The following is a 17,533-nucleotide window of genomic DNA, read 5'->3' as shown; positions in this document are numbered from 1 at the left end:
GATTACAATTAGTCTCACTGTAAGTAAAAGGATAGAAAATATCACTGCAATAAAGTGCCCTATATAATACAATGGAATCACGCACATCTTTTCATCTATTATGAATTACAAAACATCTTGCAGTAAGTACATTTTCAAAGGAAAGTAAAATTTAAGCTATCTAACTGGAAAGCTGCAAAGCCATCTAAACTTAAGGTTACAGGCTTAAAATAACAAAATTTAAATTCCTTCTCTCCCTTCCTCTCCCCTTTTCTACCTACCCTCCTTCCTTTCAAGAGACTGTAAACCATCTATTGATGCAAGAGATATGCAAGGAAACATTCCTCCAGAAACTGCCAACAAATTATGTCTAATAAAACATATCATGTCAGAGCAGTAAAGTATATTTAAGACGATATGTAAGGTGATGGAAAGAACAAATTAATATTGATTTAAAAAGTGCACCATCTGTGAAGAGATCATTAAAGATCACGACAAATATAATCTCTATATAATTTGGAGATTAATTATTCGTGGCTCAAATGTCCGCCTTGACTTGCCCTTCTTTGCTTTTAATGTCAAAAGAAATTTTTGAGGGTGCAATGCATGTGTTATTAAAGAGATCACGGCAGAAAATATTTATCTTCAAAAATCGCTTAAGGACGATCAGCAACAATTAGACTGTGCAATCTCTTCTTCAAACCTACTAGACTAATTACTTAGTGATACTATGATTGTCCAAAATTAACTGAGTCTCCAATTACTCAGAGAAAAATACTTGCAACATCTGATGTCCTGCTCACAAACAAGGAATTATAAACTTGTAACAGTCCTTGCTTGGTATTTAGATACAGACATTAATATTTTAGTAAATTCTTGACACACATAGAAGAATATGTTTACAAAGAGTAAAAAAAGACGGACATTTAATGCATCTTTATAAGGTACTGTTTGTGATTATAATATTATAATACTATAAGTATAATCCCTGATATTTATTTTTAAAATCAGTTACATGAGAGTGGTGATAATTTCGCACACAGGATGTCTATTAATAACTAGGGAAGAAATGATTGGACCAAGGACTTGGGTTTTACTCCCAAGGTTGTGACCAGTTCACCGTGTAACACAGCCACTTCTTGCTACAGACGTCTGTTCTCACGGCGAATGAGAGTGAGTCATCGGGACTTTAATTCTGGAAACTTCATTCATGAATCTGTGATAATGACTTTATACCTGTCTTTCGGATTTTAAGGAAGTGCAAAATATTTTGACATCAACAATCTATTAAACTGTGAACGATTTTTAATTTTTCTGAGAAACATTTAGATCCTCCTAGTCTTAAATGCATTAACTGTGTGTCTTGTACTAAAAGGAGAAATCACATGGAAAATGTCTTGCAATCTGGCGCACAGTAAAATCTACTCAGTGCAATGTAATTTAACTTAATTTCACAGGCAGTGTTGTAGTTGAAGGAGACTATGAGAGATTTATACGATATAAATGAGTGAACAGATATACACACATACATACATATGTAATATATGTACATATAACTGCACAGTGTGTGTGTGTGTCCAAGCAAATTATACTGAGAACTGTAGAAGATCCACTCAAATGAAGGATGAAAAAAAATAGCTAAATTTCATTTTTTTTCCTTGTGATTATGTTTTGCGTTTTAAAGAAAATTTTGTTTTTTTCCAAGAAACTACATATATACAGGGGAACGTGGCCATCAGCTACACATGGCCTCAGAATCCAACCACAGAAGGTATGGCCAAAGTATCGCAGAGGTGGGACTGCCTCAGCAGACTTTAGGGAAATGAGTGAGAAGAACCATAAATGGCAGGTTTGCAAGGAAACCCGGGCTTCTCCAAATAACGTTTAACAGAATATTAAGATATTAACGTTTAAGATAAAAGGTTTAACTTATTGGGGAGCCTGGGTGGCTCAGTTTGTTAAGGGTCCAACTCTTGGTTTCGGCTCAGATCATGATCTCATGGTTGTGAGACTGAGCCCCACCTCAGGCTCTGTGCTTACAGTGTGGAGCCTGCTTGGGATTCTCTCTCTCTCCCTCTCTCTCTCTCTGCCCCTCCCCCGCTCACATAGTCTCTGTGTCTCTCAAACATAAATAAACTTATAAAAATTTTTTAAAAAGAGAAAGTTTAACTTTTCTGTAAATTTTTATCACTCCAAGCAACGTTTATCCAGATGCTGTAGAAGTTTAGAGTTATGGAGACAGGGGTGCCTGGGTGTCTCAGTCGGTTGAACGACCAACTTCAGCTCAGGTCATGATTTCACAGTCTGTGAGTTTGAGCCCCACATCGGGCTCTGTGCTGACCGCTCAGAACCTGGAGCCTGCTTTGGATTCTGTGTCTCCCTCTCTCTCTGACCCTTCCCCACTCATGCTCTGTCTCTCTCTCTGTCTCAGAAATAAATAAACATTAAAAAAAAAATTAGAGTTAGGGAGACAGCACAGGGGTGTACTGGAGTGATCAGGGATGACTATGGAAATAGGAAATGGTAATAGGTCTTGAGTTAAACTTTAAAAGGATAAAAATTGGAGGATCCTGTTATAAGTACAATGAACGGTGTGGGCAAAGCCCTGGAAAAAGAAAAGTTTGCGAGTTGCGCAGAAATTAACCTGGATGGCGACGCATTCACAACCTAATGCTAAGAATACGCAGAAAATAGGTCAGATTACAGAAGATCTTGAAAGTCAGCCGGTGGAGACACATGACCTTTGTTCAGAAAATAATGAGAGATTTTACACAATTTCTGAATAGGGGAATAATAAGATTAAAATAGTACTTGAAAAGGTTATTTTTTCGCAAGGCGCTGAGCAGGTTGGAGGGGTGTGGAAGCAGTCAAATCACACAAGGCACTCTGAAATGCAAGCTGAACATTGCAAATTTCTTCACAAAAAAATGAACCAAAGCCGCAGCTCCAGGAACAGTGAATTATGGTGCATGAGTAGATTTTGCGATTAGATCTGCTGTCTGAGATAATCCATCTGATACCAGTTTATTCACAAATGAAGGCAGCACTCAAAGCAAAATCTCATTCAAAGAGTGTACTTCAGATGCTACAATAATTGATCATGCAAAACAGTTAATTACATTAATTAACATTTGTTTGTTTTAGCAAGCGCCAGTTAAATAAAAGCAAAAAATGTTAACACCGACTGACCAGCAAAATTGTCCTGTTAACCTTAAAAGGGCAGTTCAGGGCTTTTTTCTTTTTTGCTAATTCCACCTACAAAGTCTCACATTATAAGACACATAATTTCCTCAATTTTTTATGAATACAACAATATTGAGATAATTAAGATACATTTTAAATGATTTCAAAAAACAAGCATGTAGAGGTTAAAGGCCCACTGCTGTGCTTAACGCCCAGATTATACATTTCCTCCTATAAAGTAGGTACATAGCTTTTGAGGTTAAAACAAAATCTGGGAAGTAAAAATAATCTGCTAGAATAGGGACTATTAAAAACGTGGTTCAGGGGCGCCTGGATGGTTCAGTCGGTTAAGCGTCTGACTCCGGCTCAGGTCATGATCTCATGGTTTGTGATTTCGAGACTCACATCAGGCTCTGTGCTCACAGGTCAGAGCCTGGAGCCAGCTTTGGATTCTGTGTCCCTCTCTCTCTGTCCCTCCCCTGCTCACGCTCTCTCTCTCAAAAATAAATAAACATTAAAATTATTTTTTTAATATGGTTCATTTTTTATGCATCTAAAGCATCTATAATAGCTGATATTAGATATTTTAGAAATATTTTCATAGTGGAGTAACAAAAAATTAACAGAGTAACCATCACTTTTTTTTTTAAATTTTTTTTTTCAACGTTTATTTATTTTTGGGACAGAGAGAGACAGAGCATGAACGGGGGAGGGGCAGAGAGAGAGGGAGACACAGAATAGGAAACAGGCTCCAGGCTCTGAGCCATGAGCTCAGAGCCTGACGTGGGGCTCGAACTCACGGACCGCGAGATCGTGACCTGGCTGAAGTCGGACGCTTAACCCACTGCGCCACCCAGGCGCCCCAACCATCACTTTTTAAAAAAATAACATAAAAGGGCTTCTTGGCTCATGGATTTTGGCTCAAAGGGAAAACAAAAGAAAAAGAAATAACCAAAAATCATGTTGTAATAAAAGCAGTAATACTTAAAATTTTTAAAAACATAAGAATTGAGCAGTTATTTATATTTAAATATTTGATATGCCAGAACTTTTAAAATTAAGGAAATAACTTTAAATTAAAAGAATCTTGAATAGATATTTTCTTCCAGTATTTAATTCCTGCTCCCACCTTAGAGATAATGGAAAACAAATAATGCAACAAGTTATAATGATAATAAATATCTCCTGTTAACCCGTAGTAAGCATATATGTGGATTCTGGCATTAAATTGTCCACAATGATCAAAAATACCAATGTTTCAGTCATTACTACACACAAATCAAAATTTTTTTGCAGCAAAATGAATCCCTGAAATCCTACTAGAAAGTCACCCAGATCTTATTTCCTCCGAAGCACTATTCTGTAAAATGTTTTTTTGTTTCTTTGTTTTCAATTTCTGAACAGTTAAGCCTGCTGTAAGCATCATTTGAAAGCATCCACAGTACACAGCGACCTACGGGCAGAGGGCACTGACCTCATTCACCGTGGCGTAGTAGCTGTCGTGCTTGAACGTGGGAGAGTTGTCGTTGCGGTCCCTCACCACGATGCGAACCTCATGGTAGATGACGGTGCCCACCTTCTTGTTGATGCACTGCACCTGCACCACGATCGAGTGTATGTTCATCGGGGGCTGCAATGCAGAAATTGCATCCTTTTTTAAGAAAAGCAGTTGAAACTGAAGCATCTCATGATGGCCAAAGCACATTTGTTTCATAACAAAATTTTAATGTTTAGGTTTTTGAGAGAGAGCAAGAGAAAGGGAGGTGCAGAGAGAGTAGCTGGGGTGGTGGGGGTGGGGTGGCACAGAGGATCCGAAGCAGGCTCCAGACTCTGAGCTGTCAGCACAGAGCCTGTCCTGGGGCTGGAACTCACATGTGAGATCATGACATGACCTGAAGTCTGATGCTTAACCGACTGAGCCACCCAGGCGCCCCTGTTTTATAAAACTTTCTATGCTTCATTTTACAATGAAGATAATTTATGAAAATTGATCCATTTTGCCCTGTTTGAGGACAAGAGAGGACAACCATGATTATTTTGCTTCTCCATTTTGTGTCTCAAAGTACAGGACCTCGGGATGCATGTTCACCATGGGAGGACGAGTGGAGAGCACAGTCACAAGACAGAGGGGGTAAAACGAATTCTGTCCAAAAGTTAAAATATCATTCATTACATGAGCTTGTGATTTATGAAAACAATGTGTTCATGATAAAATCCTCGGGCAAAAGGCGTTGTGTAACATTTGTGCTCATTTACACTTTTGCTAAAATATTATGTGTTCATATCTGATAAAAATTAACATATAATCAAAAGAAGAGAATCCATTCATAGTCCACCAACCACATTTACTCATTCTATACATTTAGTGTTTATTTTGCTAATCTTTCTCTCTCTAAATACAAATATACTCCTGTTATACACACACACACACACACACACACACACACACACACACGTGAATAGCATCCCAAATTTGTAAATACAGATTGACTACAGTAATTAGGTATCTACTGTGATGCTATATTATATGATTTCATATAGTTGATAGCATAATTGTCTTAGTAGAAACTTACAACAAGAAGCTCTATGTTGTCCACTTTTGCCATTATAAACCATACTTCAATAAACATTCTACGCATAAATATGTGCCAACTTGCCCTATTTTTAATGATAAATTCCTGAAAAGTGTCATCCAAAGGGCAGTTATTACTCAGGTCACATGGCCAAGACCTTTCAGAACTGGGGCGCAGACCTACATCTGTTTGACCCTCGAGTCAAAGCGTTTAACACTACAAAATATTTCTTTGTGCTTTTCAAGCCTTTTTTGAGCTTACAAAGCTGTCACACAAAATACATCATTTTATCAGAATGACATATTCTGACACGTCGTCTTCCAGCCTGCTCTCCCCTTTCAACTTCTCCCCGCACTACTTATTTTCTGTACTATGTTTCTCACCCACCACTTGGCATATGACATACTTTATATATTTAGTTCTGTTGGTCCCCCTTCACTGCACTGGCAGCTCCATAAAGCCTGGTGTGGCCTTTTGTCATGACTGAAGCTCTCCGCCCAGTAACCAGTACTGTGCCTGGAGTAGATAATGGTGTGGACTCCCCATGTCAGACTACGTGACTTCCGGCCAGTAACAGAGACCTACTAGCTGCACACTCTGTACAAAACCTCTCAGTGCTTTGCTCATTTCTAAAAACAGAGATAAAATTAAAGACCGATAGGATAGGATCATTCTGAGTATCACATGAGGTTACCCTGCCCTAGGCACAGCTAGCAGATGTAAATTTTTTTTAAATGTTTTATTTATTTTTGAGACAGAGAAAGAGAGAGACAGAGCATGAGTAGGGGAGGGGCAGAGAGAGAGAGGGAGACAAAGAATCTGAAACAGGCCCCAGGCTCTGAGCTGTCAGCACAGAGCCCGATGCGGGGCTCAAACCCATGAACCATGAGATCATGACCTGAGTCGAAGCTGGATGCTTAACCAACTGAGCCACCCAGGTGCCCCAATTATCTTTTTAATTATAAAAAAAAAGCTAAATACCCAAGAAAGCAAAAAACATAGAATTTTTAAAATATAAACTATAATTTTGGATTATGAAGTAAATTATTAAATATTTGGATTGAAACCAATTTAAAGATATAGCATCACTTACTGGAAGTGAGCATAGGTTCATGAAAAATGTCACATGCCACATTTAAAAAAAATTTTTTTTAACATTTATTTATTTTTGAGACAGAGAGAGACAGAATGGGGGAGGGTCAGAGAGAGGGGGAGACACAGAATCTGAAACAGGCTCCAGGCTCTGAGCTGTCAGCACAGAGCCCGACGCGGGGCTTGAACTCATGGACTGTGGTACCATGACCTGAGCTGAAGTCGGGTACTTAACTGACTGAGCCACCCAGGCACCCCACATGCCACATTTCTAAGTGAGAAGAATACTGTAGAAACCATATCTAAACTGAAGCAAGCATTATTTAATCTTGAGATATTTTTACAGGCAGTGTAAAAGGAAAAAAAGCATTTTAATTTGTTTGTACCAGACTGAATACATGTACCTAGAAAGAATAAATTGAAGAATCATTAACATACGCAGGAAGGTTATCTGGTGAGTGCCATATAGCTCCGTGTTCTGATATATACCTCATTCCACTTTTAATTACTGACATAAATGAAGACATTAAGGTCATATGTAAAAAAATCCGTGAATGCCACAAAGCTCAGAAGGATATAGCATACATTTTATGACAAAAGGCAACATTCAAAATCATTTTAGTAAGACAGAATAATAGGTTACACAATGATATATTTTTATAATAATAAATTTAAATCACCTTATTGGTATTAACCAAGTATAATAAATGGCTACACACATTAATGCGAAAATATCATTGTGAAATCTTGATGAGCGAGAGATGAGTTTTTGCATCAATGCTGTCAACGGACAATGGAGCCTTGGTACAACGTTCATATTCGTTAGTAATATCAGATGCAGAGATGGCCAGACTCTAGTTAGCACTATTTTATGGGCAAATAGGATGTAAAGTCTGAACACCTTGAGAATGTGTGATACAATCTGAGGATATTTAATCTAAAACACTCAAGATGCACTCAACATCTAAATGGTTGTTTTGAAAAGGTATATAAGCTTATTCACTGTAGTCTCAGAGAGAAGAAATAACAACAATGAATAAAAAAATACCACAAAGCATTTCTTTTCAATATAAGTAGAGGTTTTGTATTAATGCAAGGCAGTGCAGAATAGAAGGGACCATCTTACAAGCAAGACATCATTGAAAATAAGGAACCTCGAGGCAAAAAGATCACTTAAAAAGATTAGGTCTCTCCCTTTTTACTATCAGTTTTAAAGTGTTTTCTTCAATAGATTTTTGAGGCAAGTCCTGTGTATTTCAATTGTAAAGTAAAAACAACAACAGAAGCAAAAGAGAAAAAGCCACAAAGACAACCAAACGAAACCAAATACTTGTACTGTGTTTGCACTTGGCATCTCTCGGAAGACATTTGGGCAAATTACGTTCTTCTAAAGTTATTTATCTTCTGAATATTACAAAAGAGCCCTACAAACCCATTTCCTCTGAGCTTCTAATGCTGTAGTGAGTGCTAGTACTGGACAGAGAGGTCACATTCTCTGCAGGTAGGGAATCAAATGCACTGTGCACTAAGCCCCTACTTGGTCCCGTGAAGTGCCCATAAATTAGACGTAACCAGGTCACTCGGAACTCTTGTCACTCTCGACTCTAGCTCCCTTGCAACTGTGAGCAGCATGGATAGACCTTAGCTTGCAATAAATTCCAACCATAATGGATCGTGCTGAAGGCCAGAATTCCCTGCGGCTCATATATAACACACGTTGTAATCTTGCCTTGGAATAGATTCTATTCTGCCGCATAAGAAGGTCATAAATATAGCAAGTGCAGCTCTACAAGTCAGTGAGAGTTTGGGGACCACAAAAGGCTTAGGAATCTGTTAGGGAAATTTTGGTTTACTTTCACAACTGTTCAGCCAATTTTACCTTCCCTAATTCTCTTCAATTGCTTCATAACGAAGAAAAAAAAAACCCTGTGTATAAATTGTTTTGGGCTAATTATCCAAAACTACCATTCGTATTATACCTAGACATGCCAACTATTCTCCCAGTTTAAAAACGAATGTTTAACATGATACCTGACGGCATATTTGCACATTTTTATACATTAGTGTATATCGAGTATAAGTTTTGATACGCATAAATAAGGTTTGGGAATGATACATACCAACAGTTGATGGAGGTTAGCTTTGAAGAGTAAGGTTGAGGGTAGAAAGTAAGAAGGGAAAAATTACCAACAAATATGTATGAATTTTGTGATTTGAAAAACACAAAAACTTAAAATTTTATTATGAGGTGTTCAGACAATAACTTAGGATTTAACATGCAAAGTCATTTTTGTAAGAAATTTATTGATGTGAATATTGTTGATTGTAGCAAACATCTTACATCCAAGGGGAATTGAGTTTTCTCCAGAAACCATGTTATTTGGAGGGCTCACTGATTTAATAAGAAAACATGTTTTTAGCAAACCTGTATAAAAGAATTGATTTTATTTCTCCTAAAGCAAAGGCCAACCTCAATCCTCACAGGAATGAATGGATTTTGTCATGCTTTTTCTTCCTATGTACTCACTACTTTCAGAAAGTGAAAAATCTTCATTATTTCACAAATAACTATAAGACAGTGAAAGGAAATAAGACACAGTATGTTTTTGAATTAGTTTTAAATAATGAAAAGACTTAAAGGAAATGGCTGGCTGGAGTTATGAATTTCCCCTCACAAATTAAACTTTCATAATCATAATAAATGGTATATTGACATAAGTTGACTAAGGAAGAAATTACCAATTTGAAACTATAATTAGGTATAATGTAATATTAAGATAATTTTTTTAAATTTTTTAAATGTTTATTTTTGACAGAGAGAGAGAGAAACAGAGCATGAGTGGGGGAGGAGAAGAGAGAGAGAGAGACACAGAATCTGAAGCAGGCTCCAGACTCTGAGCTGTCAGCACAGAGCCTGACACAGGGCTTGAACTCACAGACCGCAAGACCATGACCTGAGCCGAAGTCGGACGCTCAACCGACTGAGCCACCCAGGCGCCCCGATAAATTTTTTATAATCAACTATTAAGGGCATTCAGTTTATTGACTTGTATTTATTAAATTCAAAGTTCAATGTGAGTTAGGATTAATATGTGAGGCAAGCAAATCCCATAAAATTGATGTGAGATGAACTTAAATACAATGCAAGTCAAAGAATTTTGAAGACTTTAGAGTTTAGAGCAAGAAATTTCATAACAGTGTAACATTAAGAACTATGATATGTAGGGGGTGCCTGGGTGGCTCAGTTGGTTAAGCGCCTGACTCTTGATTTTGGCTCAGGTCATGATGTCATAGTTCATGAGACTGATCCCTGCACTGGGCTCTGTGCTGAGCAGGGAACCTAGTTGGAAATTTCTCTCTGCTCCTGCCCCACTTGTTCGTTCGTTCTCTCTCTCTCTCTCTCTCTCTCTCTCTCTCTCTCTCTCCCCCTAATTAAAAAATATACAATAAAAATTTTTTAAAGGAATATTTTATGTAGGGAGTGGCATGTAAGGCGTGTCTTGGTAGTAGATAACATTCAACTGATGACCAAGGCTAAAGGTAGATTCTAATCACAGGGATAAAAGAATATCAGGGAAGGCATAATAGCAATGGAAAGTCATCTGTTGACAAGGTCAGAACTGTGTTTGAATGTAAAACAGGTCGAGTCTTGACATAGGCTGAGAGGACTATTAGGAGACTGTCCCAAAGTCCAAGTGCAAGCCATCAGGAGGACTCTGTGGAAGTGAAAGCAGGTAGCTTGGTAGTCACGGGGACATTGGCTCAGGCACAGGCATGAGAGTCCATGCTCTCTGTACAGCTGTGAACTTAGAGTCTGAAAGAGGAGAAGGTAAGATGTTGGGGATTTCCACAAACATGATTTCTCTCTGGTCAAGCTATAAAATTTTTTCCAGAATTTTGAGATAAGTTTAATAAGACCATGCCACAATCCTATTTTTCTTTCTATTACTGTTTAGTCATTGATGCCATTATGACAATTATGCCCAACAGTGACGAGGTAATATTGGCCAAGTGAGACCATCATTTTGACTGTGATGCTCCTTCGTTACTGAGACCTAATTTTCATGCCACACAACCTGTTTTGGTTATTTTATCATTCGTGATTCTTCATTTTACACCTTCTCCTTCTCTGTCTCTCTTTTTCATGAAGGAAATCGAGGTAACTTTACTAAACTGAAATAAAAATAGGGAATAAAAAATAATGACCATGAGGGAAAGACCTATGGACAAAGCTTAAAAATTGTCAAAAGTCATATACAATGTCATATACAACTTTTCTAATTAATGAAAACATTGGAGGCTGGAGAAGTTTTAAAGATTATTTTTATCCTTGGAAATTTTTGTAGGGATCATTTGTTTATTAGCTTATTTTTTTAGCATTCAATCTTAAATGTGCATCTATTCCTATTAAATTTTCTTTTAGTTCTAGGTGGCCATAACTGCCCAAATGTTCCCATTAAGAGATAGTTTATGGCCTCATTGAACAAAGCACAGAAGACATGTTTTAGAATTCCTTCTCTGGAACACACACTTTCCCCTCAATACCGCAGAAGGAACAGGTGGAAGAAGGATGTACCGTGTGGCCGCGCCTGGCTCCCCCGGCTGTAACTGAGTCAAGCCTGTGAGGATTTAGATGCTCTCTCTCATCAATTAGATAAAACACAGTAACTGTGGTCATTTTCCATTAAAAGTGTACAGGGCCTGGTGCAACAGAGCGGACGCTGGTAAGAGAAAAAGCCACATACAACCAAAGAAATGGGGTGAGAGAATTAGAAATACACAGAGGACTCTGAACTATAGGAAGAAAGAAAAACAGCACATACACAAAGAAACGTACAGATCATGTGGTCCAAGAACAAATAGTTTCCTCTGTCCCTGGCAAATTTACAATATTCAATACAATACAAAAAAAAATCAAATTATTTTTCATTTCTGTGATGTTGATATTCCTTTTTTTTTCTTTTTAGTAGGTTTCATGCCCAACAACGAACCCGAAGCAGGGCTTGAACCCAAATCCCTGACATCAAGACCTAAGTTGAGTCGGGCACCTAACTAACTAACTAAGCCACCCAGGTGCACCTATGATGTTGATATTCTCAATATTCTTCACCAATCAACTTCAGCTAATTTGAAGGCATTTTTATGCCTTCCTTATAAGACAAAGAACTTTGAATAAAATAAGAATATTCCTATGCAAGTGTTTGTATGTTCTGGCCCTCCCAAATTCACATGTGGCAATACCAATGATCAATGTGATGGTATTAGGAGGTGGGGTCTTTGGCTCACTTGAAAGTATGTCTCAATGCAGAATTTATTCAACTTTAGGCATGATTTAACAATAGTAAACACACCTTTATTATGCTACTCATAAAATATATTTTGGGGAGGGGGTGAAGGTAAAAGGCAGAAATTCTAACACTTGGTGAGTTTCATCATCTACTTCTTATTCCCCCTTTAACAACATGAATCAGGTGACTAGGTGATGAGATTAACACCCTTCTAACAGAGGCCTAAGACAGAGTCCTTGTCCTTTTCCACAATGTAAGAATAAAAGAAGTCTGCAACCTGGAGAGGACCTGTGCCTGACTGTGCTGGCACCTGGTTTCATACATTCAGCCTCTGGAACTGTGAGAAATAAGTTTCTGCTGTTTATAAGGCACCCAGCCTTTGGCATTTTTTACAGCAGCCCAGATGGGCTAAGACACTTAGACAAGCATCATTGTATTTGAAAAGCTCCATGGAAAAAAATCCCACTAATAAAAAAATTTCCAGAGCAACTTTCCCCTAAGAAACACTAAAATGAATTCTACCCTAGTGACCATAATATGGAGCTTTGGCATTGTTAGTAGGGTCAACCCCTGCTTGTGGGCTCTGATTTGCTATTCAGAGCATCCCTACATTTTTTGTGATGATTCATTATACTCACGAAATAAACAACACAAAGACTTTTGGCAACAATCTAAGTAACTGCATGTCAGGAAACTAATCGGATGCAGGATAAGCTGTATTATATCAGAAAAAAGAAAAAAGACTTCAAAACACAGACTGTAATAAGAGACAGAGAAAGACATTAATAATGATAATGAGGTCAGTCCAACACGAGGATATGACATTTGTAAACATTTATGCACACAACATAAGAGCACCTAAATTTATAAAGTAAATATTAACAGACATAAAGGGAAAAATAGACAGCAATACAATAATGGTAGGGGACTTTAATGCCCCACTTACATCGATGCATAGATCATTCAGACAGAGAATCATTAAAGAAACATCGGCCTTGAACGACCCATTAGACCAGATGGACTTAGACACATACAGAATCTTCTATTCAAGAGCAACTGAATATACGTCTACTCAAGTGCACAGGGAAATTTCTCCAAGATAGATCACATGGTAAGCCATAAAATGAGCCTTAATAAATTTAAGAATATTGAAACCGTATCGTGTCCTTTCCAACCACAATGGTATAAAACTAGAAATCAATTATAAGAAGAAAACTAGAAAATTCAAACTACATGCAACTGAAAACCCAATGGACCAAAGAAAAAAATGAAAAGAGAAATAAAAAAAAAATACCTTGAGACAATTGAAAGTAGAAATACAATGTACCAAAACTGACGAGATACAGCAAAAGCAGTGCTAAAAGTGAAGTTTATAAATGCCTACATCAAAAGATAAGAAAAATCTCAAATAAATAATCTAACTTTACATCTAAATGAACTAGAAAAAGAAGAGCAAATGAAATCCAAAGTTAGTAGAAGAGAGAAAATAACAAATTTCAGATTGGAAATAAATGAAATAGAGACTAAAAGACAACAGAAAAGAGCAACCAAACTAACAGCTGTCTTCGAAAAGAGTAACAAAATTGAGCCATCTTGAGCTGGACTCACCAATGGGGAAAAAAAACAAAAACAAAAAAGAGGATTCAAATAAACATAATTAGAAACAAGAGAAAATTCTGAAAGCAGCTAGGGATAAACATGCTCTAACATATAAAGGGAGACCAATAAGACTCGTGACGGATTTCTCTACTGAAACTTGGCAGGCCAGAAAGGAATGGCAGGAGATCTTCAATGTGATGAGCAGAAAAAATATGCAGCCGAGAATCCTTTATCCAGCAAAGCTGTCATTTAGAATAGAAGGAGAGATAAAGGTCTTCCCATACAAACAAAAACTGAAGGAATTCATCACCACTAAACCTGCTCTACAAGAGATCCTAAGGGGGATCCTGTGAGACAAAGTACCAGAGACATTGCTACAAGCATGAAACCTACAGACATCACCATGACTCTAAACCCATACCTTTCTATAACACTGAATGTAAATGGACTAAATGCTCCAACCAGAAGACATAGGGTATCAGAATGGATAAAAAAAACAAAACAAACAAAAAAAAAAACCAAAAAAACAAGACCCATCTATTTGCTGTCTACAAGAGACTCATTTTAGACCTGAGGACACCTACAGATTGAAAATGAGGGGATGGAGAACTATTTATCATGCTACTGGAAGTCAAAAGAAAGCTGGAGTAGCCATACTTATATCAGACAAACTAGACTTTAAATTAAAGACTGTAACAAAAGATGAAGAAGGGCATTAAATAATAATTACAGGGTCTATCCATCAAGAAGAGCTAACAATTATAAATGTCTATGTGCCAAATATGGGAGCCCCCAAATATATACAACAATTACTCATAAACATAAGCAACCTTATTAATAAGAATGTGGTCATTGCAGGGGACTTGAATACTCCACTTACAACAATGGATAGATCATCTAGACACACGGTCAATAAAGAAACAAGGACCCTGAATGAGACATTGGATCAGATGGACTTGACAGATATATTTAGAACTCTGCATCCCAAAGCAACAGAATATACTTTCTTCTCAAGTGCACATGGAACATTCTCCAAGATAGATCACATACTGGGTCACAAAACAGCCCTTCATAAGTATACAAGAATTGAGATCATACCATGCATACTTTCAGACCACAATGCTATGAAGCTTGAAATCAACCACAGGAAAAAGTCTGGAAAACATCCAAAGGCATGGAGGTTAAAGAACACCCTACTAAAGAATGAATGCGTCAACCAGGCAATTCGAGAAGAAATTAAAAAATATATGGAAACAAACAAAAATGAAAATACAATAATCCAAATGCTTTGGGATGCAGTGAAGGCAGTCCTGAGAGGGAAATAAATTGCAATCCAGGCCTATATCAAGAAACAAGAAAAATCCCAAATAAAAAATCTAACAGCACACCTAAAGGAAATGGAAGCAGAACAGCAAAGACACCCTAAACCAGCAGAAGAAGAGAAATAATAAAGATCAGAGCAGAAATAAACAATATAGAATCTAAAAAAACTGTAGAGCAGATCAATGAAACCAAGAGTTGGGTTTTTGAAAAAATAAACAAAATTGATAAACCTCTAGCCAGGCTTCTCAAAAAGAAAAGGGAGATGACCCAAATAGATAAAATCATGAATGAAAATGGAATGAATACAACCAATCCCTCAGAAATACAACCAATTATCAGGGAGTACTATGAAAAATTATATGCCAACAAACTGGACAACCTGGAAGAAATGGACAAATTCCTAAACACCCACACTCTTCCAAAACTCAATCAGGAGGAAATAGAAAGCTTGAACAGACCCATAACCAGTGAAGAAATTGAATCAGTTATCACAAACCTCCCAACAAATAAGAGTCCAGGACCAGATGGCTTCCCAGGGGAGTTCTACCAGACATTTAAAGCAGAGATAATACCTATCCTTCTCAAGCTATTCCAAAAAATAGAAAAGGAAGGAAAACTTCCAGACTCATTCTATGAAGCCAGTATTACTCTGATTCCTAAACCAGACAGAGACCCAGTAAAAAAAGAGAACTACAGGCCAATATCCCTGATGAATATGGATGCAAACATTCTCAATAAGATACTAGCAAATCAAATTCAACAGCATATAAAAAGAATTATTCACCATGATCAAGTGGGATTTATTCCTGGGCTGCAGGACTGGTTCAACATTCGCAAATCAATCAATGTGATACATCACATTAATAAAAGAAAAGATAAGAACCATATGATCCTGCCAATCGATGCAGAAAAAGCATTTGACAAAATTAAGCATCCTTTCTTAATGAAAACCCTTGAGAAAGTCGGGATAGAAGGAACATACTTAATCATCATAAAAGCCATTTATGAAAACCCACAGCTAACATCATGCTCAATGGGGAAAAAAACAGAGCTTTCTCCCTAAGATCAGGAACATGACAGGGATGCCCACTCTCAATGCTGTTGTTTAACATAGTGTGAGACATTCTAGCATCAGCAATCAGACAACAAAAGGAAATCAAAGGCATCAAAATTGGCAAAGATGAAGTTAAGCTTTCACTTTTTGCAGATGACATGATATTATACATGGAAAATCCGAAAGACTCCACCAAAAGTCTGCTAGAACTGATACATGAATTTGGCAAAGTTGCAGGATACAAAATCAATGTACAGAAATCAGTTGCATTCTTATACACTAACAATGAAGCAACAGAAAGACAAATAAAGAAACTGATCCCATTCACAATTGCATCAAGAAGCATAAAATACCTAGGAATAAATCTAACCAAAGATGTAAAAGATCTGTATGCTGAAAACTATAGAAAGTTTATGAAGGAAATTGAAGAAGATATAAAGAAACGGAAAAACATTCCATTCTCATGGGTTGGAAGAATAAATATTGTCAAAATGTCAATACTATCCAAAGCTATCTACACATTCAATGCAATCCCAATAAAAATTGCACCAGCATTCTTCTCAAAACTAGAACAAGCAATCCTAAAATTCCTATGGAACCACAAAAGGCCCCGAATAGCCAAAGTAATTTTGAAGACGACGACCAAGCAGTAGGCATCACAATCCCAGACTTTAGCCTCTAAAACAAAGCTGTAATCATCAAGACAGCATGGTATTGGCACAAAAACAGACACGTAGACCAATGGAATAGAATAGAGACCCCAGAACTAGACCCACAAAAGTATGGCCAACTCATCTTTGACAAAGCAGGAAAGAACATCCAATGGAAAAAAGACAGTCTCTTTAACAAATGGTGCTGGGAGAACTGGACAGCAACATGCAGAAGGTTGGAACTAGACCACTTTCTCACACCATTCACAAAAATAAACTCAAAATGGATAAAGGACCTGAATGTGAGACAGGAAACCGTCAAAACCCTAGAGGAGAAAACAGGAAAAGACCTCTCTGACCTCAGCCATAGCAATTTCTTACTTGACACATCCCCGAAGACAAGGGAATTAAAAGCAAAAATGAACTATTGGGAACTCATGAAGATAAAAAGCTTCTGCACAGCAAAGGAAAAAATCAACAAAACTAAAAGGCAACCAACGGAATGGGAAAAGATTTTTGCAAATGACATATCGGACAAAGGGCTGGTGTCCTAAATCTATAAAGAGCTCACCAAACTCCACACCCGAAAAACAAATAATCCAGTGAAGAAATGGGCAGAAAACATGAATAGACACTTCTCTAAAGAAGACATCTGGATGGCCAACAGGCACATGAAAAGATGCTCACTGTCACTCCTCATCAGGGAAATACAAATCAAAACCACACTCAGATATCACCTCACGCCAGTCAGAGTGGCCAAAATGAATAAATCAGGAGACTATAGATGCTGGC

The 17,533-nt window shown here is 37.4% G+C and overlaps 1 protein-coding gene across 1 annotated transcript in view; it reads right to left on the bottom strand.

Annotated features, from left to right (window-relative positions):
* Positions 1-17,533, bottom strand: part of PCDH15 (protocadherin related 15) — an 850,076-nt gene that overhangs the window by 502,407 nt on the left and 330,136 nt on the right. The window contains exon 5 of the mRNA XM_047824821.1: positions 4,637-4,792. Within this exon, the coding sequence (XP_047680777.1) occupies positions 4,637-4,792 (156 nt within the window). The remainder of the gene's footprint in view (positions 1-4,636; positions 4,793-17,533) is intronic.

The sequence above is a fragment of the Prionailurus viverrinus genome, chromosome D2 (genome assembly GCF_022837055.1).
Source record: "Prionailurus viverrinus isolate Anna chromosome D2, UM_Priviv_1.0, whole genome shotgun sequence".
Taxonomy (NCBI): Eukaryota; Metazoa; Chordata; class Mammalia; order Carnivora; family Felidae; genus Prionailurus; species Prionailurus viverrinus.
Note: the sequence above shows the minus strand (reverse complement) of the source record. Positions and strands in the feature narration are given on the sequence as shown.